This window comes from Antennarius striatus, chromosome 3 (genome assembly GCF_040054535.1).
Source record: "Antennarius striatus isolate MH-2024 chromosome 3, ASM4005453v1, whole genome shotgun sequence".
In the NCBI taxonomy this organism is placed as follows: Eukaryota; Metazoa; Chordata; class Actinopteri; order Lophiiformes; family Antennariidae; genus Antennarius; species Antennarius striatus.
Genome location: NC_090778.1, coordinates 6,541,843 through 6,566,388, shown reverse-complemented (window position 1 = coordinate 6,566,388; position 24,546 = coordinate 6,541,843). Strand labels below are relative to the sequence as shown.

Sequence of the window (24,546 nt, the reverse complement as noted above, 5' to 3'; positions counted from 1 at the left end):
ATATATATATATATATATATATATATATATATATATATATATATATATATATATATATATATATATATATATATATATATATATATATATATATATATATATATATATATATACAGTATATACACACATACATACAGTATATATATATATATATATATATATATACAGTATATATAGTTGTATTATTAATACATATATATATATATGTATGTGTATATATATATATATATACATATATACAGTATATATATATATATATATATATATATACAGTATATATAGTTGTATTATTAATAGTTATAATAATTGGGTCTTCAACCTGAGCCTGCGTCAGGTTGCAGACGAAATGCATGACGTCTTCCACCCTCTGGAAGACGTCGTGCATTGTTCCAGTTCCCAAAAAGAACCGGCCCAGCGAGCTGATCGACTTCCAACCGGTGGCGCTCATATCACATCTGATGAAGACTCTGGAGTGGCTCTTCCTCAATCTCCTCAGGCCTCAGGGGCAACATGCTCAGGACTCTTTACAGTTTGCATACCGGGAAAAGGTTGGTGTGGAGGACGCAATCCTCCACATGCTACACCGAGCCCACTCGCATCCGGACAAGGAAAGCAGCACTGTGAGGATACTTTTTCTGGATTTTTTAAGTGCCTTAACACCATCCAGCCCTGTATAGTACAGGAAAAACTCCTACAAATGTGAGTGGACCCTGGGCTGGTTGCTTGGATCCACGAATACCTCACCGACAGACCACAGTTCGTCAGGCTAAAGGACGCCACGTTTGATACTGTGGTCAGCTGCATCGATGCTCCACAGGGGACTGTGTTGTCCCCAATCCTCTTCTACCTGTACACGGCGGACTTCTGCTACAACTCAGAACTGTGTAACATCCAGAAGTACGCAGATGACACAGCTTTCGTGGGATGTATCAGGGACAATGAGGAGGAGTATAGATTCTTGGTGAAGGACTTTATTGACTGGTGTCACAGCAACAGCCTGCAGTTCAACACCTCGAAAACTAAAGAACTGGTCATTGACTTCAGGAGGGACAGACCCCAACCTAGACCAGTTCTAGGAACGGAGGAGGTAGAGGTTGTGCAGACTTATAAATATTTTGGGCTGTGGCTGGACAACAAACTGGACTGGACCAGCAACACGAGGCAGCTGTACAAGAAAGCACAGAGCAGGATGTACTTTCTGAGGAGGCTGAGAGCATGCAACATCTGCAGGAAGCTCCTGTGGATGTTTTATTAGTCTGTGGTCGCCAGCGTCCTGTCGTACGCTGTGGTGTGTTGGGGAGGGAGCGCGACTAAGGCGGATCCCTCCAGGCTGGAAAAGCTGCTCAGGCAGGCCAGCTCAGTGGTCAGGATGGAGCTGGACCCTCTGGCAACGGTGGCAGAAAAGAAAACCTTGGACAAACTGCTGGACATCATGGACAATGTCAGCCACCCTCTGCACACCATTACCAACAACCAGAGAAGCCTGAGCAGCCAGAGGCTGCACATCCCAACATGCAGGAACAACAGACTTAAGAACTCCTTAATCCCCCGAGCCATTAAACTGCTCAACTCCTCTCTGGGGGAGATGAAGAAGAAGAGAGTCCACATGAGAGCTGAGGGATGACACAAACAACGCACCAAAAACAATGCAAATACTAAAGTCATTTCACTTTTCCCATACCTAACTAGGCCTGTTTATTTTATTTTTTTTCTATGCCTATTTATGATTTTCTATTTGTATATTCTTAATGGGTTATTTATTACTCTTTCTATTTGGAATTGGTACTGCTTTCTATGTGCTGGTGCTTTCTACGTGCTTTTTCAGTGTTTTGTGTACTTATTGTGCTGTATGTAGTGCGACGGAGAAATCAATTTCTCTGATGGAACCTCCTTAAGAGATCAATAAGGTTATACTCTACTCTAGTTGTGCTATGTATCACCTCCTTCTGATTTTCCGTGATGAAACGCTACTAGTTTTCAGTTTTTCAGTCCACATTGTGTTTAAAGTACATCTAAATTATTACCTCATTTAATGTAAGGCATCTACTACAGCGAAATGATAGTCGCAATACTCTACTCTGGTGGATAGTCAACACGTTTAACTCACCACGCCTACACTAGAAACAATATGATAAATATTTATGCTTCTAATCATTCTATGTGCATTATTAATTGCAACAAAATATCCCTCCAAGAGGATGTCATTAGGGCAGGAAATTAGTCAAAGAAAATACCGCTCCTAGTTGAAAAAGCATTTTTAAACACCATCCATGTTTCCTCCCTCATTTTGCCAGGCCTGAACTTCATAAACTCCGAATGTGTTCATTAAAATTAGTATTTCCTCAAACTGAGCAGACTGAAGAAATTGTGTGTGATTAAATATTAGCTTGAATATAATTACCATTTATTAGCAAACTCTGCTGTGGAAGATAATGAAAATCTTAATGAAATTCTTTGTAGAATTTTGTTTCGGAAGGGTGTCATTCCCCCCCCCCTCAGATTTGTACTCAGCATGCCTGAAATGAAAACACAATATATGTACATGTTTTGTATTGCCCTATAATTTAGACAGCTGCTATAATCAGAATTCTTCATTCAGATAGTTTGTGAGTCTGTTTGCACAACAGTCTACAGAGAGTTTAATGGCTTTCTCAGTCTAGTGGAGCTATTACCAAATCCAGCATAGACCATTAGGCCACATGGGCTTAATTGCACATTAATTGGATAATTAGTCCTGCACTTTGTTTTCTCCCATTTTCTCAAGTCTTCTTTCTCATTTCAGCAACCGGTCAGTCATTTGCTAGATTTCCTTTTTTGTCATTGTGTTTCTCAGCACAGCGAGAAATACAGAAGGTGGAGCAGCCATCCTGTGGCAGGAGATTTTCCATGGGGTGGGGTCGCTCCGTGTGGGTGTGAAGCCGAGACAGGGAGGATTGATGGAAGCCTACGTTGTTCTCCTCCTTGCTGTCATGTTGAGCCACAATACATGCTGTGTTTGTGTCTCCACCAGCACGCAAACCAGGAAGAGACGTGCATAATAAAATGGGCGACACTCTAGTGCACAAGGTGCATTATTTATGAACTTTTTAAAGACATTTTATTCATCCCATCCTCGTATTTCTCTCTGCCATTATTGTCTGCGCTTTAGGCGTGTGTTTCGGCACTTTTAAATTGATACCATTAAACCCAGGGAGCCATCTGATGGAGTTATCAAAGTAAATGTTTGGCACATTTGATAGTGTTTGAAATATCCTCCTGTAATAAAGCTCTCCGGGGGAAAAAAAGGACAGGCTTTTCATGCAAATAGCCAGTTTTCTGATATCACGCAGCGTTGAAATATCCACATTTATCTCAGCGCTGTCAACCAACAGACAGAGCACCTAGTGATATAGAGGTTGATGTTTGGCTGGATGGGAGGCTGAGGAACAGTTTACCGTATGGCTTTGGGCCAGGCAGTACTTAATGAAATCATTATCTTAAATGTACAAGCAATTAATATACCAAGCTGCAGTTTAGATTTAGTGGGGGTTTATTATGTAGGCAATATACATATGGAGCCAGTCAATCAGGAAAGGTGAATCTGGGGATGAGAAACATTAAGTCATATTTTTAGAATGTAAATGGTATAAACGCACCACACATTTTCAGATGCTGGGTAATTTTATGATAGACTGCGGACTTGGCAGATTTAATGAGCGAAGCTTTGCTGTCCTCTGCTTGTCCCTGATAGGTCTCCAACTGATTAGACAGGTTTTTCTGCTAATAATAGCCATAAAGTATGATCATTCCAAAGTGTTAAAATACTCTTTATAAGAATTGGCCTGTTTTTGAATTGTTTATTATTCATCTCATCCAATTACCATTCTAAAAGGGAAGTGTTTCTTGTCAGGCGCTCAGGGAATAGGAGATTAAAAGGCAATGAGGAAACAGCTGTGTCTCTGCTTTGCCACAAATCTGCATCTCATTCCTACTACTGGCATCCAAATAGACAGCGCCTCCAATGCATGGAAAAAGTAAAACACCAATGTACGTAGGGCGAGCAAATAGAGGGAAGGGTTACCATAGAAACACATACCCTCACATGGGTTTATGGGCTGCATCCTATCATATGCTATCAATTACCATATATCTTCTGGCAGCGAGGGCGGTGGTTAAGGTGCGCCTCAGCAGTGAATGACAATGTGTTGATCTCTACATATCTGGAGAGAAACATGCAGGCTCTTTAAATCAAGAGGAAAATGGCTTCTGATTTAGCTTGTGACAATAGAAAGACGGAGAGTGCCTCTAATGCATTTTCTTTCATGAGCCTGTATGCAAACACATATTGAAAATCAGAAAGAGGATGCTGGCTGCCTTTCTTGTATATTCATTCCATTGTGAAGATAAATGATTGCAAAATCAAAACTTAGTGGAAAGCATAATGCGCCATGGAGCCATACATTTATGTCTGATAATCTTTGACTGAGTGTCATCATGCTTTTTTCATTCACTCGTCATACAGCTGCCTGCACATAAAAACCCAGTGGTGAGAATTGTGTCAGAGCACAGCAGTGCATCAGTGCAATTTCCACAAATGGCATCTTTTCCCGAGCTCCCATCCTCTCGACCTCTGGTGCTGAGAGCATTATCAGATGTGTTTGAGCAGCTCCCATCAGCACGACCCCAGTGGGCGGTACAGATATCGAGTGACCTTTTCCGCATGGCTCCCCGATATTAACGCAATCTCCCCCGCCTTATTACCATGGGAACATTTCACAGAGTATTAGACTTAATAAATGACTTTTTTCATGGCTTGCATCTCTCTTTGCCTCTGCCATCTTTCTCCCTGTTCTGTCCTGCCCTGTTCCCCCCCATGTGCTCTGCTCCTGAGCCGATAACCTAACCTCCCCGGGGACCAAGCCTCCATAATCGCTTCAGTTCACGGCCCTCTAATTCCAGCAGAATTTCTTAATTGGTATGTGTTCTACATAACTGTTGGAGTATTAGACTCACAAATGAAGGTTAGAACCTCAGTGCTTGTAATCGACTGAAAGAAATTGATTTGTGCTCAGCTGCCCTTCTGGGACGAGACTTTATGGTTCTCTGAAGAAATGAAGCTTTTATAATTGTGTGTTCCCCCCACCTCCCCCCTTCTTGCTCCTCTCCTGTCCTCTCTCTTTCTCATTTCCTCTCTGCTAACTGCTTTGTTGACATTCATCAAAAAGCTAGACACTGACAGTTTGTAGGCGATATATCAGTTCTTCCATGTTAATGTGCATGTGTGCATATCGTACACAAGCTCCCGGGCTGTAAACCAGGTTGGAATCCTGGGCAGTAAATATCTATGAGTCTTTTCCCCCCATGGGGAAATCAAGTAATAGCTTAGGCAGTTTGTCAATGGAAATCTGATTGCATTATGTGTGATCATGTAGAAGACGTGAAGCGGAATCATATTAACTAAACCTGACCAATAAGCATAAATTGTCTTATGATTGATCTTCCTAGATTGTTTGACACTCTAAGTCTTTGCAGCGGTTTCTGAACGTGCATGATTAGCTGGGACGTTGTTATGCATTTGGCAGAACAAGGAAAGTGGTCGTCATGTGGAATTACATCAATAGAGTTTCGGGCTTTAAAAGAAAAGCTAGTACACATCGGAAAATGTTAGAAGCTCATGCCCATTGTATAGAGGACTGTCACCCATTTAATGTTTCACCTGGATGTCCGAGACTGATGGGAAATACACTGAATGAGGTGATTAAGATAAAACACAGGCTCAACTTCAAAATATTACCCATCCATCCATCCATCAGTGAGGAGGAAGTCAGCCCTTTATCCCACAGGACTGTCTGGTTGTCTGGCTAGTGCTTTATATACAGTACATCAACCCCTCCCTGCTTAGGTGACTGTACATTATTTATACTTTCTAGGTGGTCAGACTGGGGTGTGCTCAGTTCAGAAGTTTGCTCAACACAAAAACACGTTCTACGCTTACACTCATTTCACCAGGCAATTGAAGAAGAGAGAGAACTGGCAGGTGTTGTTTACAAAAGGAGCACCCTAAACCACAAGCCACCCTGTAACCAGATGCTCATTTGATTACCGAGTTGTGTGTAAGGGAATGTGTGAATGTATGGAGCTGGTGAGGTGACAGATTTAAAGTGAATTAAGTGAAACACAGGAGTGTGTTGCATGCATTTTTTCATGTTTTGTCCAAACGTTGGATCTGTCATTATGACCACTGAGGCTCCTTTCAAGATGGAAGTGGGATGCATTTGGTCACTGTGGATGTAGTTCCAGAGAGGAGACCATTAACCTGTATTAGAAGTGACCTCACATCAACTTTACCGGCTTTATAACTGTGGTCCCTGTCAGTGAAATTACCTCATTCCTTTTAATTGTATCGTGATACACCTTTAATATAAATGTGTTTAAAATTATAATTTAGACGAAAGTTGATAACAGCAGCATGATAACTAATGTTGTTGCTGTTTCTACATTGTTGGTGTTTTTAATCACCCTTTTATATCAGTGGCAGAAATATTTCCTACTTTGAAAGTACACAAATGTATTCATGCTATCTTATGGGGGGGGTGGGCTTTTTTTCCCCACACAAAAACAAGCTAGTAACTGACTCTGTTTAGAATGCTACCCCATTACCTTTAATACTTGCATCTTCTTACAACCTGAATTTATTGTCAGAAACCTTACAGCAAATAAACATGTTATAAATTCTTTAGGCTGGTCTTATGAATTTGACAAATATGGGCAAGTACTTGTGTTTGACACAAGAGCACACATAGAAGGAGATGACAAGGCAACACAGAACTGAATTTTGTCATTGATAATAATAAGAAATAATGGAATGTGTAATAAATTCCTTTAAGTGGCAACTAATTTGAGATGTGTAGGAATAGTGATGATGTTCTTTTTGCAGTCATCTAGTCATCTCTACACGTGGACATCTTCATCTTCAATCCATGATAATCTGCAGCAGATGCAAATTGAGCTGTAACAGCCTGCATCCTCAGTACCACTCAAACCCTAACCTCCTAATCAACTCTGTGTGATTTAACGGGTGCATCTTAAGCATTAGTATTCTAGAGCTAGATCTCTCATGGATCCAAGCTAGGATTATCCAAGCTCTTAACATCTTAGCTAAACTGGTTAACACCTGTTTTTATTGACATCTTAACACCATTCAGGGCGCCTCGCTTTCTGCGTTCTTATAAGATCTTCTTTGCTTTCTCTGGTAGGCTAATCTCTTTTCTTCATCTAGGCGACAGCCCACGTAAATGGCTGTTTTTTTTCCCCACATGTATGGGTAGCAGGCCAGCGGCTTCTATTTGTAGGTTGTGTAAATTTTACTTTTTCATTAGAGTTCTTAATGCAGCCTATTTGTAATTTGGCTACATTAGAGGTAAATCATGGAGATGGAAATCGCTTGTTTATACCAAGGCCTAGTGAACTCCTATTAATTTCATTTTAGAGGGGTTCAAGTCTAGACATGAGCTGTAATTTCGAGAATCACATTGTTACTCACATGTTTCAGGGTAATTTGCCAGGGAAAAAGAAAACAGGCTCTTTATTTGTTTATTGGGTTTAATATTTCCATTGGGGGCCACATTTTCCCTGGTGTAACTGATGTAATATTCTATAAAAAACTTTAAACTGTTGATACAACCTGAGGGATGGTTGTTATCAATGGCTGTGCAGACTCAGAGAAAGACCTCAGTGAGTCTGCAACACAAAGTTTAGCCTGGGACAGCGGAGAACTTAAAAGACTGTCCAGGATTTTTCTGAACCATGAGGTATGGATTCTCTTAAGCATTGCTGGCATTAAATCTGAGCTCCATAAATGATTCCATTAACCTAAATTCCGAAACATGGATTCACAACATGATCATATTAACCCCTTGGATTTCCCCAAGCTCTTGATCCTTTGCTATTTAGATAGAATGAACAGTCACCCACATTTGTCTGCCTACCAGCTTCCTGCCCCAGACTGGGAGTTATCCGTAATATGACCCCATGTTTATCTTTGGCCTTCACGTGTCCTTATATTTTGCAGACATTTTTTCCTACTCTGTAATGACAAGAGAAGCTAATTAGATGATGGCAGTGGAGATATGAAATGATAAGGTATTCAGTGCTGAGAAGGACACAATCTGAGTTTTACCTTTCCTCGATTAACAATAATCATTTCAAACTAACAGCGCTGGAAAGACCAGAGAAGAGAAAGAATCAAGTGTCTGCCTTCATTAGGACAAAGGGAGGGTAAGCAGGAGAGCATCTGACAAGCCAGTAACGCCTCATAAATTTCCACGGCTCTCGTGAAAGGATGTGTCGCTGCTGTCACCAGGCACTAACTCGTTATCTCCTCAACGCCATAAAACGCTGTAATTAACATTCAACAACTGTAACCGATCCAGTATTCTTCCTCTCTAGCTGCTAATTGCCACACTATTGTGCTTGCTCATAAGTGGGCCTTTTGTGTACGTACTTGTGGGGACACATTTCTCTGGTTCATTTTGATTGTAAGTAGAGGTGATAAACAATTTCATCCGGCCTTTTAAAAGAGTTCTCTCGTTTTTTTGGCATGAGTCATTGAGTTAATGCTGCCATTGGAGAGTCGTGTAAAACATTTTGATGATTTTTTTCCATCAATATGGACATTTTAGGTGCTTTCTCTGGAAGGTCTGTTAAATTAAAGCCTCATCTACAGATGCTTTTAGGAGACTCCTCATCAATACTCCTGCATTTGTATTGTTGAGGAACCCATTGGAGGCCCATTTGTAAAAGTCACAATTACTGTAATTACAAATTTCAAGACAACGCCTGCCTGTGGTCATGAGAACACAGAGTGTGCTATTATTTGCCGAACTGCATTATTCTTCTTTTAACCATGCATGAGTGCTCCTCTCCTAGTGATTTCTTCACTGCATCAAACACAAATGTCAGTTGGAAACCTCATGTTGTCTTGCTGCTATCCATTATATCCCACACAGAGGGAGCTCTATGATTTTATTTATTTGTTTATTTATTTTGCTTTATGCCGTCAAGTTTTCTGTCATGGCCTCCTATTGAATCAGTAAAATCAGGGAATCAGGAAAAAGCAGGGTTTTCGGTTTCACAAAGGGAGGTAACTTAACCCAGAGTTAGAGCAGTAACCCTGACCAGTTTCATGAAGGGAGGTAAACTGAACCTCTGGGTTTGTTATCACAGTGACAGACTCTCTGAAGCTAACCTGGTCGGGAGCAGGTTTTATTAAATTAATCCAGGGTTTCCTCTGACTCCATCCCCTTTCACCGCCGCTTGCACGGCTTCATTTGCTCGTTCTGTCGAACGGAGAGTTTTACCGACGTAAGGTTTTATAAATAACTCCCCAACTGAGCAACTTGTAGGGGGGACGGCGCCTTGCTCAAGGGCGCCTCGGCAGTGGCTGGGAGGTGAGCTGACACCTCCCACCGTCAGCTCACACTCCTGGTGACATCATGGCGGAAGCGGGATTCGATCCACCAATGGCTGGGGCGATCTGTCTACGAGACATCTGCTCTACCGCTGAGCCACTTAATTCACAGAGAATTAAATATTTTTGTATCGATTTAAGATGTCCCATCATATCCAAACAGTTCTCTTTGGGACAGAAAATAAACTTGGAATACCTTAAAGCGGTTATAAGCAGTACAATGCCACCGCTATTGATGTAAGAACGAAAGTAGTTTTGGCTATTATCAAGGAAACCCTGCAAACGAGCAACATGTCAGCTCTTGATTTCAATTCTTTTATAATACAGGTACACGCAATGGTATGGATATTCTTCTCAACTGTTTTTGTAACGTGCATATGCTGATTTACTCTTATTTACATAACATTAAAATGTTTCAATAGATTTCCTTATCTGACAACTTGATATAGATGACAGCACATTTATCTGCGTGACAAGAGCGTTATGTTGCCGATTAAACAACTGAAAAGTCAAACGTCCACCATATTTACTGTACAATAACAAACATAATGAGGATGAGGAGGATCCCTAATGAGATGATGCAGAAGTCTGACCTGTGTGAATGTTTTTACCCTTCGTTCTCATCTGCTGACATGTGCACTTCTACCCCACTCGACTGCGCCTAAATAAAATAAATTAATAGACTATTATTCAACCCATTTACCTATGTAATTTTACCATGAGTGCAATGGACTGCGTTTAAAATTACGCATTGACTTGAGCAGCAATTCACTCCAACGCCATCTCTCTCTTCTGTGTAGCTGCAACACTGCTCCTTTCTTCTGAAAATGTTCTCAAAGTCTGCATTTACATAAATTAAAATGTGTACTTTGACTGCCGTAAAGTGTTGCAGTGCGTGTCTTGTCCATCGTCATGGTGAATTGTCGAATTGGGGCTCCATTGATGATGGCTTTTTTTAAAGTTTTTGCGCCTGTTAAACTGTGGGTCAACGTACCCTGGGTTGACAAAACTAACCCTGAAAAGCGTTTGTGAAACCGGAATCCCTGGTTTTCCAAGTTTGGGGTACGTCAACCCAGGTTTACCTCAGGGTATGTTGACCCTGTCTTTGTGAAATGGGCCCAATGTCAACTCTGTTTTAGCAGGAAATGTTTTCCCCACAGCTGCTCCTGCCTGACCATAACCAAGCAGCAGCCATTACAACAAGGCCATATGAATAATTAGTCTGGGTCAACTGATACTCTCCAGCTCCACACCGCTGTCATGCACTCAGCCTGTGCTAGCCAAAATCCAATGATCTGTGTGCAATTCTGCTCAGTTGAATCAGTTGAAGTCGATGCTGCTCTTGTCATCCAAGGGTAAATGGCAAGATTTAAATTGATACTGGGGGCTACCCTTGAGGCCAAATGTAGAGCAGGAGAAGGGCAGTCAAATTAGCAGTGTCACCGGGACCACGTATGGAGACGTCCACAGTGGTCTGTCACAGATATACAATCACTCGGTGCTTTGTCTGTACGCTGCTGGCCTAGCATTTCGTTCTCTGGGGATTAGAGCGAATGCCAGGGTAGAGTTTCTGAGAGGCGGGGGTCTCAGAAGGACAGACTAAACCAAATAGTTTCCCTGTTTCTTAGTATGGTTTTATGTTCAGGTCAAAGGATGATGCCGTCCTGGTACCTGGGATTTCAGATGTGTATGTAAGGATTGGGCTAAGAGCCTTTCAGTCAAATATGATGTACACGTCTACTGTCTGGCAGACTATTTCTATTTAAGAGTTCTTATCTTTTTAAAAGGGTTATAGCAAGACGTCCCACCACAAACTTTCAAAGCAGCATAATTAAACTGGTCAATATGAAAGCTCTCATTTTGTGACGCCCTCCTCATCTGCATTCATGGGATTTCACACTAACGTCTGCTTTTCTTTCCAGTGTATGTGGCAATGACAGAAGTGAGAAAAGTGTGTTGGATTGTGGCTGAACCCCATATATAGATAAACTGCCTTTCAGCAACTCACAGCATCCTTTGTGGTTTTTAGCATTTACACAAAAGATACATCGGTTGTGGTTTTCTCACTCATTTTCACAACGGCTCACCACCAACGAAACTGCTGTAGCTGCACAGTGTGAACTCTCACTGCCTCTGCTGTTTCCTGCTAGAGTTCTGTGGAAATCAGCCTCGTCTCTCAAATATCAGACATACACCAGAGAGCTGATGTCAGACATCCAGCGGTTTATAAAGTATGTTGCGCACATGATGGTTTTGTTGTCATGATTTTGCTGTCATGGCTGTAACTGTTTAGTTGTTTGCCTGTTAGAGTGAAAAGCTGCATGCCTCCATCCATTACAACCAGGCATTAATGTGAGGCCACAGAATGGTCTGTTTTTAGTGGAGCAGCTTTAATAATAGCTGATGCGTGGTGAAGATACAAAGGTTCAGCTTCAACTAAAGGGCTAAATAGTTTGCTAATTTATTGCCAGAGTCGTGATGTCATAACACCATCAATATCAACCACTTTGTTGATTGGTAAGATAGAAAAAGATATTTTTACCATGACTGCAGGGCTCTTCCAAGGACAGGACTGAAAACATGACCGACTTGACGGGCTTCACTCAATAGTCTTGTGGTTATACCCTGCAGTTTCACTTCAGAGACCAGACAAAGTGCATAGATATGGTTGTTTAAAAGCTCCTGCTGTAGGTCATGAACTTCAGCTCCCCACTTTCTTGCTTCTCTTCAACGCCCTCCAGCACAACTTAATTTGTACAAGTGTCAAGCACGTGTATGGCTTCACTTTACAGCCTATCTAATGACATCTCAGACACAGATTTTCTTGGAAACATTTGCCACGTATAGTTCATTACAAGCAAGGTATTTATGGAATGAAGATTGAGACTACTAGCCTTGCCCAAGAGCTAGGGCAAGAATTTAATATGTGCTCTGCTGTCAAAATGGAGCATAAAATATCTTACAGTTCTGTAAGATTTATGCACTTTATTTTATAACACCATCGTGCTGGAGATAACATGTCCCACACATATAAATAGTGAAAATGGGTCATTTGATTTTATGTTGGGTTTTTTTACTCCTAAGGGATGAACACAGAAAACAAATCCAGATGAAAAATGTGGTGGTGTCCGTTTTTATTCCTGATCATATGTGGTTGCTGGAAATACTGCAGTGTGACTTCTCCTATCATGTAGTCTGTGTGAGCGTGCAGGAGTGTGTCTGTGTGTCCCTGCATGTGTGTGCTGTAGTGACCTCAAACCTGGCGACGGCCCCTGCTAACAGCTGGTTTTCTGCCAGTTTTTCTGCAAGACTAGGCAAAAATTAGCTGAGCTATGTTGAGGCTTGTAATACCCTAATAAAGCATTAAGCAGGGTGACCGGGCTCTCTCAAGATTGATGACTTTTAGACAACCACATTTAAGCACTCTTTAGCAGGATAGCCTTGTTCTCATAGTCAAAGGTTATAGGTCACAATCATAAACTTAAAAACATTCATGCTTTTTTCTCACAGCGGGTAATTCATTTGGGATAATCATAGACTGAGGTACATTTTAATTTAATAATCATAGTGCATGTTAAAAGGACGTAATTTTTATAGACTATTCTTCTGGGGCAGTTTCGCGTTGCATCAGAACACTATAGCAAAAGGTCATCCTGTGAGACCCCCAAGCATCCTGTAAATGTACAGCATGTAAGGGGTTGAGTATCAGCTCGTCTTTAATCATGTCATGTCTCTGTCTTCATCTTTCTCAGGCTTTACGCCTTCTCTTTGTGTGCCTCTCTCTGGCCTTTCTATTTACTCAGCATTCCCCCCCAGCAACAAGGAGCATTCGTTCATCGGCCATGTTTAAACTGAAGACAGGATTAACTTGGCTAAAGGCTTAATGCACGTGCACACCCCGTGCTCTATTTGCTGTTTCCATGTGGAGTTCCAAGCTGCCGCATTAGGCTTGTATTGCATGTTGTCTATTTCTCTGGGCTCCCTAGGCCTCCTCCTCCTCCCTCACCCTCATTTCCCCTGAATTAATTGAGTTTTTTTGCATTTTTGCAAGAGAGCTCACAGGAGGGCAAGACAAGTAATAGAAAGAACGTGAGAGACAGACAGAGATCAGTGGAGGAGGACTAAGGGGACATAGCACTCCCAAAGGTGGGCCTTCAGCAGTTTTCTTGGGGATGGTGAGGCCCCTCTGCAGTGGCTCATATCTTTATCCTCTCAGCAGTCACTCCTCAGCCCGTCAGAGAAGACCCTTAGGCTAGTGGCCTCGGTCTGATATGCAGCCCCAACCCAAGGGAGGTTTGCCAACTAATTTAAACCTTTTGTGTCTGGAAAAACAGAAGAGGAAATATGGAAAAAAATGTGTCTAATAAAGTCATACATGGAGAGCTAAATTAAACACGCACGCACGCACACACACACACACACACACACACACACACACACACACAATTGAACCACAAGTAGAACTGTGAATACTATGGTACTAATTATGAAACTAGAAAACGAGACAACCCAACTCCTCCGCCCAAATCAAACCAAGCAGAGTAGACTTCATGCAAAATACATTTTTAACTACAATCAAAATGTTTGAGGCTGTAGAATTATATTGGTCTTTGGTTAATGAACTCACACTAATCTATATCTAACCACTTAATTGTATGCTCATTTACAAGACTAATTGCTGAAAGACAAAAGTTCAGCTGTGTGTGTGTGTGTGTGTGTGTGTGTGTGTGTGTGTGTGTGTGTGTGTGTGTGTGTGTGTGTGTGTGTGTGTGTGTGTATATATATATATATATATACACACACACACACATTAGGACTGTCACTTTAACGTGTTAGATTAATTTCGCTGCAAATGAATGCGCTATAAAAATTAACGCAATTAATCGCGAGTGGCAATTCAATACAGAATCATTTTAAATTTGTCCCATTGAAAGACCCGTAGGCTCCAGTGACGTCACTTCGTACCTGCGCCACTAGTCAAAAGCAGGGTGACTGACAACAGAGATGGACGCGACACAGGAGAGCGAGGCAAGCCCACTCGGACCTTTGGGCAGAAAGTTTATTTATAAAAAGAACAAAGACGTTACTATCAACAAAAACGCAGTGATTCTGCGCTGCCAATCCGCGCTGTAGACTCCTCCGTCAGTCTGCCCCAGGGCAGCTGTGGCTACACACGTAGCTTACCATCACCAAGTATGAATGAGGAGTGAATGAATAATGGATCCGATGTAAAGCGTCTTTGAGTGTCCAGAAAAGCGCTATATGAATGTAATCCAGTATTATTATTATTATTATTATTATTATTATTATTATTGGTACCTTTTGTAAAAGAGAATTTTCATATCACCGAAGCATCTCCAATCTAACGTATCATTTAAATGCAAAACATGTCAAGGACACAGAGTTGAATGTTAGCTTACCCTTTTTAAAGGAAAAGCCTGATGGCATTTTGCTATTGATGTTGCCTTATTTAGAGGCATGTTATACTATTAATTTTGAATTGCTGTATTGAGTCAGCTTTAGTATTCATTTTGATTGAGAGTGTGCTTATGTGCCTATTTGAGACTCAGCCTTATTTTATTTCTGAATTTTATTTATTTTATCGCATTTTGTATTTGTATCGCAATTTTGTGAAATGCACCTGGACTAATTGGTTTGCTGATGTGCTTGGCCTTTTTTCTTTTAAATTGCATTTATAAAGCACACTTAACCAATAAAAACGGGGATTTCAAATCTTCTCTTCTTGGTGCATTCTATTGATTAGTCATACACTACAATTTTGTAATGTCCTAGAATTCAAATTATTTATTCGGGGGCCTTTAACAGGTATGAGATTAAAATGTGATTAATTAGATTAATTACAAATCCTGTAATTAGATTATTCTTTAATCACCTGACAGCACTAATATATATGTATATATATATATCTTCTTCTTTTCCTTTCGGCTTTTCCCTTCAGGGGTCGCCACAGCGAATCAATTTCCTCCATCTAGCCCTGTCCTTTGAATCCTCTTCACTCACACCAACTATCTTCATGTCTTCCCTCATTACATCCATAAACCTCCTCTTTGGTCTTCCTCTAGGTCTCCTGCCTGGCGGTTCAAAACTCAGCATCCTTCTACCAATATATTCACTATCTCTCCTCTGGACATGTCCAAACCATCTCAGTCTGGCCTCTCTGACTTTATCTCCAAAACCTCTAACATGTGCTGTCCCTCTGATGTACTCATTCCTGATCCTATCCTTCCTGGTCACTCCCAGAGAGAACCTCAGCATCTTCATCTCTGCTACCTCCAGCTCTTTCTCCTGTCTTTTCTTCAGTGACACTGTCTCTAGACCAAACAACATCGCTGGTCTCACCACAGTTTTGTACACCTTTCCTTTCATTTTAGCTGATACTCTTCTATCACACATCACACCTGACACTTTCCTCCATCCGTACCATCCTGCCTGTACACGCTTCTTCACCTCTTTTCCGCACTCTCCATTGCTCTGGACTGTTGACCCTAAGTACTTAAAATCCTATATATATATATATATATATATATATATATATATATATATATATATATATATATATATATACTGATTTAATCCCTGGAGGGAAATTAGTGCCACACTTGTGTGTATATACATACTGTATATACTACCCTGTGTGTTTTTGTATGATTTTTAAACAATTTATTTGTGAAAATGGTTGGGAAGCGAGAAAACAAACAACTCACAGCCTCACAGACCAGTCACTTGCTATTTAAGAAGTTATTCCGGCCCCCGCTGGTTAACAGTATGAATGGCACCTGTTTGAACTGATTAGATGCATAAAAGACACCTGCACATACCTTCACACTGTCAGACTCCAGTCTCCACCATGACCAAGACCAGAGAGCTTCCCAAAGATACCAACTGCAGTACAACTGCACTAAGCTGGGATGAGTCAAACTGCAATTGGTAAACAACTTTGTGAGAAAAGATCAACAGTTGGAAACATTAGAAAATGAAAGAAGTATAACATCACTGACAACCTCCCTATGGGTGGAGCTAAATGCAAGATCTCACCGATTACTCGAATGATCCAGAGAACAGCGAGTAACCAGCCCAGAACTACACTACGGGAACTGGTCAATGCTTTAGAGACACCTGGGACCACCGTCACAAAGATGACAATAAGTAACACACTACGTCATCATGAGGTGAAATCCTGCATTGCCCAAAAGGTTCCCCTACTAAACAAAAAACATGTAAAGGCCTGTCTGAAATTTGCTAAAGACCATCTGGACAATCCAGAGGAGGATTTGGAGAATGTGATGTCGTCAGATGAGACCGAAATTGAACTTTTTGGTTTAAACACCGCTCGCCGTGTTTGGAGGAAGAAGAGTGCTGAGTTGCATCCCAAGAACACCATTCCTACTGTGAAGCATGAGAGTGGAAACATCATGCTTTGGGGATATTTTTCTTCAAAAGGGACAGGAAGACTGATCCATATCAATGGCAAAATGAATGGGGCCATGTATTGCGACATTTTGGATAAAAATCTCCTTCCCTCAGTCAGAGAAATGAAGACGAAACGTGGCTGGGTCTCACAGCATGATAACGATCCAAAGCACACAGCCAGAAAAACCAAGGAGTGGCTCTTTAAAAAGCATATTAAGGTTCTGGAGTGGCCTAGCCAGTCTCCAGAAAGAATCACGTGAACAATATGGCATAAGGCATCTGCTTTGTTGTGAGAAGAAATAACTATATATGGACTTCCCAGTTAAGGTCATTTTAGAGTGTCATAACTTTTCCAACAATTTTCATGTTTTTGAGCAGAGTCCAAATAGCAGGAACGACACAGAAAACAGCAACAAATTCTGAGTGTAATGCCGGGCAGCGAGGCGTTTCTGTTGCGGTTACACCTTTCTTTCACACAAGCCAGATACCCGGGACGAAAACACTGGCCAAAGTGAGGTTTTTTGAAAATGCCGGGTCTGCGTTGTTCTGTGGAAGCTGTAACTGACGTTTTCTCTCCAGGGGTCGTCTCCCTGCGATGAAAACCGCTGTGACGTCAGTGTGTGACCCGTGTCTACATGTACACAGAGAATGGACGGAGTGAAAACCGGGTATTTTCTGATGTATATTCTTTAGCGGGTATGCTCCACAGGTAGGATGTGAGCTGGAGGAGAAGGAGAAATTCTGGTTGGACTTTGATGAAGTGAGCATGCCTAGAAGTGAGAGAGTTGTCATTGGAGCAGACTTCAATGGACATGTTGGTGCAGGAAACAGAGGTGATGAGGAAGTGATGGGCAGGTTTGGTATCCAGGAGAGGAACGCAGAAGGACAGATGGTAGTTGACTTTGCAAAAAGGATGGAAATGGCTGTAGTGAATACTTTCTTCCAGAAGAGGCAGGAACATAGAGTGACCTATAAGAGTGGCGATAGGAGCACACAGGTAGACTACATCTTGTGTAACCTGAAAGAGATCAGTGACTGTAAAGTAGTGGTAGGTGAGAGTGTAGCCAAACAGCATAGGATGGTGGTGTGTAGGATGACTCTGGTGGTGAGGAAGATCAAGAGGGCAAAGACAGAGCAGAAGACGAAATGGTGGAAGCTGAAAAAGGAAGAGTGTTGCATGACTTTTAGGAAGGAGTTAAGACAGGCTCTGGGTGGTCAGGAGGTGCTTCCAGATGACTGGACAACTACAGCTAATGTGATCAGGGAGACAGGTAAGAGAGTACTTGGTGTGTCATCTGGAAGGAAAGTAGATAAGGAGACTTGGTGGTGGAATGAGGAGGTACAGGAGTGTATACAGAGAAAGAGGTTAGCCAAGAGGGAAGTGGGACACTGAGAGGACTGAGGAGAGTAGACAGGAGTACAGGGAGATGCAGCGTAAGGTGAAGGTAGAGGTAGTAAAGGCCAAACAAGAAGCTTATGAGGACTTGTATGCTAGGTTGGACAGTAAGGAGGGAGAGACTGATCTATACCGGTTGGCAAGACAGAGAGATAGAGATGGGAAGGACGTGCAGCAGGTTAGGGTGATTAAGGATAGAGATGGAAGTCTATTGACAGGTGCCAGTAGTGTGATGGGAAGATGGAAAGAGTACTTTGAAGAGTTGATGAATGTGGAAAATGAGAGAGAACAAAGACTAGAAGAGGTGACTGTTGTGGACCAGGATGTAGCAAAGACTAGTCAGGATGAAGTGAGGAGGGCACTGAAGAGGATGAAGAGTGGAGAGGCAGTCGGTCCTGATGATATACGTGTAGAGGTTTGGAAGTGTCTAGGAGAGGTGGCAGTAGAGTTTCTGACTGGATTGTTCAACAGGATCTTAGATAGTGAGAAGATGCCTGAGGAATGGAGGAGAAGTGTGCTGGTGCCCATTTTTAAGAACAAGGGAGATGTGAAGAGTTGTGGCAACTACAGAGGAATAAAGCTGATGAGCCATACAATGAAGTTATGGGAGAGAGTAGTGGAAGCTAGACTAAGGGCAGAAGTGAACATTTGTGAGCAGCAGTATGGTTTCATGCCAAAAAAGAGTACTACAGATGCAGTATTTGCTTTGAGGATGTTGATAGAGAAGTACAGAGAAGGCCAGAGGGAGCTCCATTGTGTTTTTGTAGATCTGGAGAAAGCTTATGACAGGGTGCCCAGAGAGGAACTGTGGTATTGTATGAGGAAGTCTGGAGTGGCAGAGAAGTATGTTAGAGCAGTGCAGGACATGTTTGAGGACTGTAAGACAGTGGTGAGGTGTGCTGTAGGTGTGACAGAGGAGTTCAAGGTGGAGGTGGGACTGCATCAGTGATCAGCTCTGAGCCCCTTCTTGTTCGCTATGGTGATGGACAGGCTGACAGACGAGGTTAGACAGGAATCTCCATGGACTATGATGTTTGCAGATGACATTGTGATCTGTAGTGAGAGCAGGGAACAGGTGGAGGAGAAGCTAGAGAGGTGAAGGACAGTAAGACAGAGTACATGTGTGTGAATGAGAGGGACCCAAGTGGAAGAGTGAGGTTACAGGGAGAAGAGATCAAGAAGGTGGAGGATTTTAAGTACTTAGGCTCAACAGTCCAGAGCAATGGAGAGTGTGGAAAAGAGGTGAAGAAGCGTGTACAGGCAGGATGGAACGGGTGGAGGAAAGTGTCAGGTGTGATGTGTGATAGAAGAGTTTCAGCTAAAATGAAAGGAAAGGTGTACAAAACTGTGGTGAGACCAGCGATGTTGTTTGGCCTAGAGACAGTGTCACTGAGGAAAAGACAGGAGACAGAGCTGGAGGTAGCAGAGATGAAGATGCTGAGGTTCTCTCTGGGAGTGACCAGGAAGGATAGGATCAGGAATGAGTACATCAGAGGGACAGCACATGTTAGAGGTTTTGGAGATAAAGTCAGAGAGGCCAGACTGAGATGGTTTGGACATGTCCAGAGGAGAGATAGTGAACATATTGGTAGAAGGATGTTAAGTTTTGAACTGCCAGGCAGGAGGCCTAGAGGAAGACCAAAGAGGGGGTTTATGGATGTAATGAGGGAAGACATGAATGTAGTTGGTGTGAGAGAAGAGGATTCAAAGGACAGGGCTAGATGGAGGAAATTGATTCGCTGTGGCGACCCCTGAAGGGAAAAGCCGACAGGAAAAGAAGAATTCTTTTTTTTCTTCACTGTCACCAGAAAACAAACCGCTGTGTCCTACAAAGCCGTAACGGCTCCGTGTGTGTGGGACAGACAAACGCGAAGACGAATGCCGCTTCAGAGTTACGGTCCAGCCATCCGGGTAGACACCGGCTTTGTGAGTTTGGTCCTGATGAATAAAGCATCGGGGTTCCCTACACGACAACGTGAGGTCCGTCACAATCAAAGAATATAGACCGCTATGATTGACGAAGTTTAAACGGCTCCGTAAGTGGACACTGACAAATGTGAATACCGGAGCTAACTCAGCTAGTGGCCCGAACTTCCAGGTAGATGCCAGACGTGTGACAACGTGAAGTTTTCAAGTGAGCTTATTCAAATATATAGGTGGGGATACACACACACACACACACACACATACACACAAACACACATATATATACTGTATATATTAAAGGTCAATGAAGTCATTATAATAACAAAGAAAAGCAACTATAGCTGATTAATAGGACACTATTCCCCCTTGAAAGTCGAACAACCCCAATACCATTTCATTCGTCAAAGATCAAGTTTATGGTGTATGCTAAGAGTGACCAGCATTGCACTGGTGGCAGCTTATTTATTGTATGCTACCTTTACTGGATTTCAAGGTTTGTTGGGGCTTAATGACCAAAAACTGTGAGATTATTTGTCGACTTCTCTGTCTCACCGTGGACTGATCTGGCTACAGGTAACGCTACCGACTCTGATTGTGTGCTGGTGGAACTCTGAGACATTTAATCATCAAGGTAATGACAATGGATAGTGTTGGAAAGCAACAAAGACTGGAATCAGTGGAGGGATTCCTGTATTTTGACATGCTCATAATTTATTCATTAGTAATTGTGCATGAGGCTTAATTTCATTTTTATCTCAGGGACAAACTGACATTGCCTTGACTTCATGAATAAAGCCTTAGGACTGGTGGAGGCTGCACAGCCATTGGCTGCTGCCAGAACCAAGTTCTCCTGGTAACAATTGCAGAAGTTTAATCGTTCAAATTGATTAATTACTGAATTACGTGCTTTGAAATGGCATGATATGCACCTGCAGACTGTTCCTTGGTTTGATCCCTTCAATTATAAACCATTACAACTTCTCCTTTTGCAATATTCATGCACAGGCAGATCACTCCTTCAGATGTCTTGGGTTCCTGTAAGTTGAGATAAACTCTTGTCAGGTTGTAACAGCCAATCACCTGCCTCTGTTGCTCAGTGTCACTCCCTTAACACTCAATAATTCAAGGCTTGGCAGTAATGAGCTCCCAGTAGGCCTTTTCCCCCAGGAGCCTCCCCACTATGCCTCCACTATAATGTAGTTATATCTCATGTCAGCTTTCAGATCAAATACAATTCTACCTGATGGGTATGTAATTGTGCCTGATTGAGTTTTTGGAAATTCAGCCAAGTGTGGGGTTTTCAAACCTAAGCCAGTCAAAACAGGAAGCTTCATCAAATGAAACTGTATTTCATCCTGATTGAAGCTGCTTGCACGATAAGCACAACTCTAATTAGGATAATAATAACAATAGTAGTCAGTGTTTTCCCAGCTTTCCCCCCCCCCCCGGTCTACAGATGCCCCAAGGACCACAAACATTTGCTTTATTCAAGATGCAAAAGCTGATTTGATTGTTTTTCGCATGTGCAATTTAGTAGATTAAATGCAAAACATAATACATTTGTATGAATTTAGGTGTCTGGAGTTTTAGTGCATCAGTGTCATGATCCTAGTTCCAGTTTTCCTTCCCTTGTGTCTTCTGTAAACTGAATTCACTTTCACTCAATCCACTCATTCCTGTCACCTGTGTTGCTGAAGCCACCTGCTCTTCATCTCCAATCCGGCTCCACTTACTTAAGATCTGTTCAGACCTCTGGTCATATCCAGATTCTCATTGACTCATCCTTCTCTTCAGCTTTCTTGGACTTCCTTGTGATTTTGCTTGTTTCCTGGAATATGCATGTTTGTCTGTTCCTTGCCTAATCCTGACAACCTGTTGTAGGATTTTGTTTGAATTAAAACTGTGAATGTGGACTATTCCCTGGTGCACTGCATTTGGGTCCAAACCACACCCGTGACGATCGGAGCCACAGTGATCTATCTTTACCTGCTGTGAGATATAGTTAGACCTCAGACGTTTACATAACAGAAGTTATACTACCTTTGACATAAAACCTAGAAATAATAAACCAATATCTGACCTCCAGCAATGAGATGACAGCTCAGGTCTCATCCAGGTTATATTATATGTCAGTTCTCTTTGAGCAGAATTTTATTTTGTCAAGTTTGGACAGCATGATAGATGGGTCTCTGGGTGGACAAACTGGTGGAGGTGCAGATGGATGAATGTCCACATGGATGTTTGGATGAATGGATTGAAGGGTGATAGATAAATGCATACATGGATGAAGTGATGGATGGATAAATGAATGGAGGGACAGATCAACAGAATACATGCCTGGATGGACATGGGGAATACTCTAATGGAGTGGCATTGAGATAGATGAGGGGGAGGATGCTGTGGTTAGGTGCATCAGCAGCTGAATAGAGATGAATTGTGGCCGCTGTCAGCAGCACTAAGTATAACAGACATGGTAAAGCAGCCTGGCTCATCCATAAGCAGCAGACACAGATTGCCTTCATGCCAGAGGAGAAGTTCTCTGGAAATAAAGCTCTGAGAGCATTTACCAATCTGCCTCTCTATCCTCGCTCCATCATCCCTTTTCTTTGTATATCCCTCACTCTCTGTATTCCTGCCCTTTAAATCCCCTCACTTGTAATATTCTCCCCTCATCTCTCTTCTTAAGGTCCTCTGTTGTCTGTCTGTCTGTCTCTCATTCCACCATGCTGTCTTTTCTTTTGTACTAACTGCCTTCTCCTTTTTGCAATGTGAGAGCCACTGGGTGCACATCTACAATCTTGCCTTTCATTTCATGGCTTCATGAAATGGATGTTTTACTGCCTTCATTAAGGCGTGCAGCAGTCAGCACCATGTTTTCCCTCTGAAGTTTAGCTCCATGAACCTCGCCATTAGAGGACATTATGGCCCCAGATTTCAGGGCACAGTGGAACACTGTATAATTTGATTAGTGTTATTAATCAAGTGTAATACCGCTCCTTTCGCCCCCTTATCCCTCCCCTACTCCTCCTTCTTGCCATTTCACTCCTGCCTTCAAACCTTCAGACATTCCCTACCCTCTTGCTCGTCCCCTAATCCATGCACCGCACTATCTGCTGCATTACAGCAGTCATGCAGTGAAACTGACAAAAAGCCTTACGCCTTCCCTTTTAAAAACAATGATTTACTCCTTGCCCCCCTTCACAACCCATTCTCCAGTCCATGGCCCCCCCTCCCTCACTTTGCTGAGAACATAAATCAATTGAGATGAAAGTTCCATAATTGTGCTTGCTGGGAGGGATTTGAGCAGAATTGCGCTATGAATTTTTTAAAGGGAATTTTTACTAGCTGTTCAGCGAGACTTGGGAGGCGAAGGAAGGTGAGGCCACAAGGATTTATGGGCCTGGATTCTTCATTACTGAAGTAATTTTCCTGCAAATGATAGTGCAGCACCCTTTAGGGGGGAGAGCTGCCCGCCAGGGAGAGTACAAACCTGCTTAATCTCTTATGGAGAGAGAGCAGCTCAGAGCACTAATATCATCTGTAAGCGACTGAGGCTACATTTTTTCACATCTAAACTGCAGCCAGTGTTTTTGTGATACACAGTAATTGACTGCTCAGATCTGTTCTAAGAAAAGCCGTGCAAAAAGAATAGATTTGTTAGCACCGCTAAGAAGTATGCTCTGGGTTCATCGTAAGGATACACTGCTTTCAGAAAATGTGCTCATTTTGTCAGGTATGTAAAGTTTTTGGTATGACTTGTCTAAAGGTTGATAAGAACACAAGCTGTGCATGTGGAATTAATGTTGCACATTTAAGATGAATTAGGAAAGAAATTAGTTTATGAGGAGACAAACTGTTTAAATGACACCTAAGACCTTATTTTCTTTCTTGTATTCTGCGGTTGACACCCTGTCATATTTATGTGCTGTGCATGTCCATCCTTGTCACAATGTATTTTGCTTTGCAAAACTGTCATTTCTGTCTCCCTTTTGGTCTTCCGTCCCTGCTCATTTTAGCCTTCCTCAGTCCAATATGGCTGATGTTTTGTCTCCATCTCTTTAGGTGCAGCCAGCAGCAGTGGCCCTCCTCAAGGTTAGTGCGTCCACAATGCCAGGTCTCATTCTTTATCCTGCCTGCCGTCCACTCAATTTTACAGCTCAGTAGCTTGAGAAGCATAGGGGGTAAATCTGCTGCAAGGAGGAGAAAAAGAGTGGGAAGGAGGAGGAAGGGAGAAACAAAATTATTGTGCACCCTGTCTCCAATTGAAGTGGAACTCATTCCAACAACTCAAGACAATTAGTTTCTTCTCACTAGGCCGGACCTGAAGCTCACTCAAGGTCCAAAA

At 42.2% G+C, this 24,546-nt stretch overlaps 1 protein-coding gene across 15 annotated transcripts in view; it reads left to right on the top strand.

Annotated features, from left to right (window-relative positions):
• Positions 1-24,546, top strand: part of fbrsl1 (fibrosin-like 1) — a 346,529-nt gene that overhangs the window by 214,813 nt on the left and 107,170 nt on the right. For 12 of the 15 annotated variants that reach the window (XM_068311263.1, XM_068311262.1, XM_068311261.1 and 9 more), the window contains one exon: positions 24,264-24,293. The exons of the other annotated variants lie outside the window; for them this stretch is intronic. In XM_068311263.1, the coding sequence (XP_068167364.1) occupies positions 24,264-24,293 (30 nt within the window). The remainder of the gene's footprint in view (positions 1-24,263; positions 24,294-24,546) is intronic. 15 annotated transcript variants of the gene reach the window in all.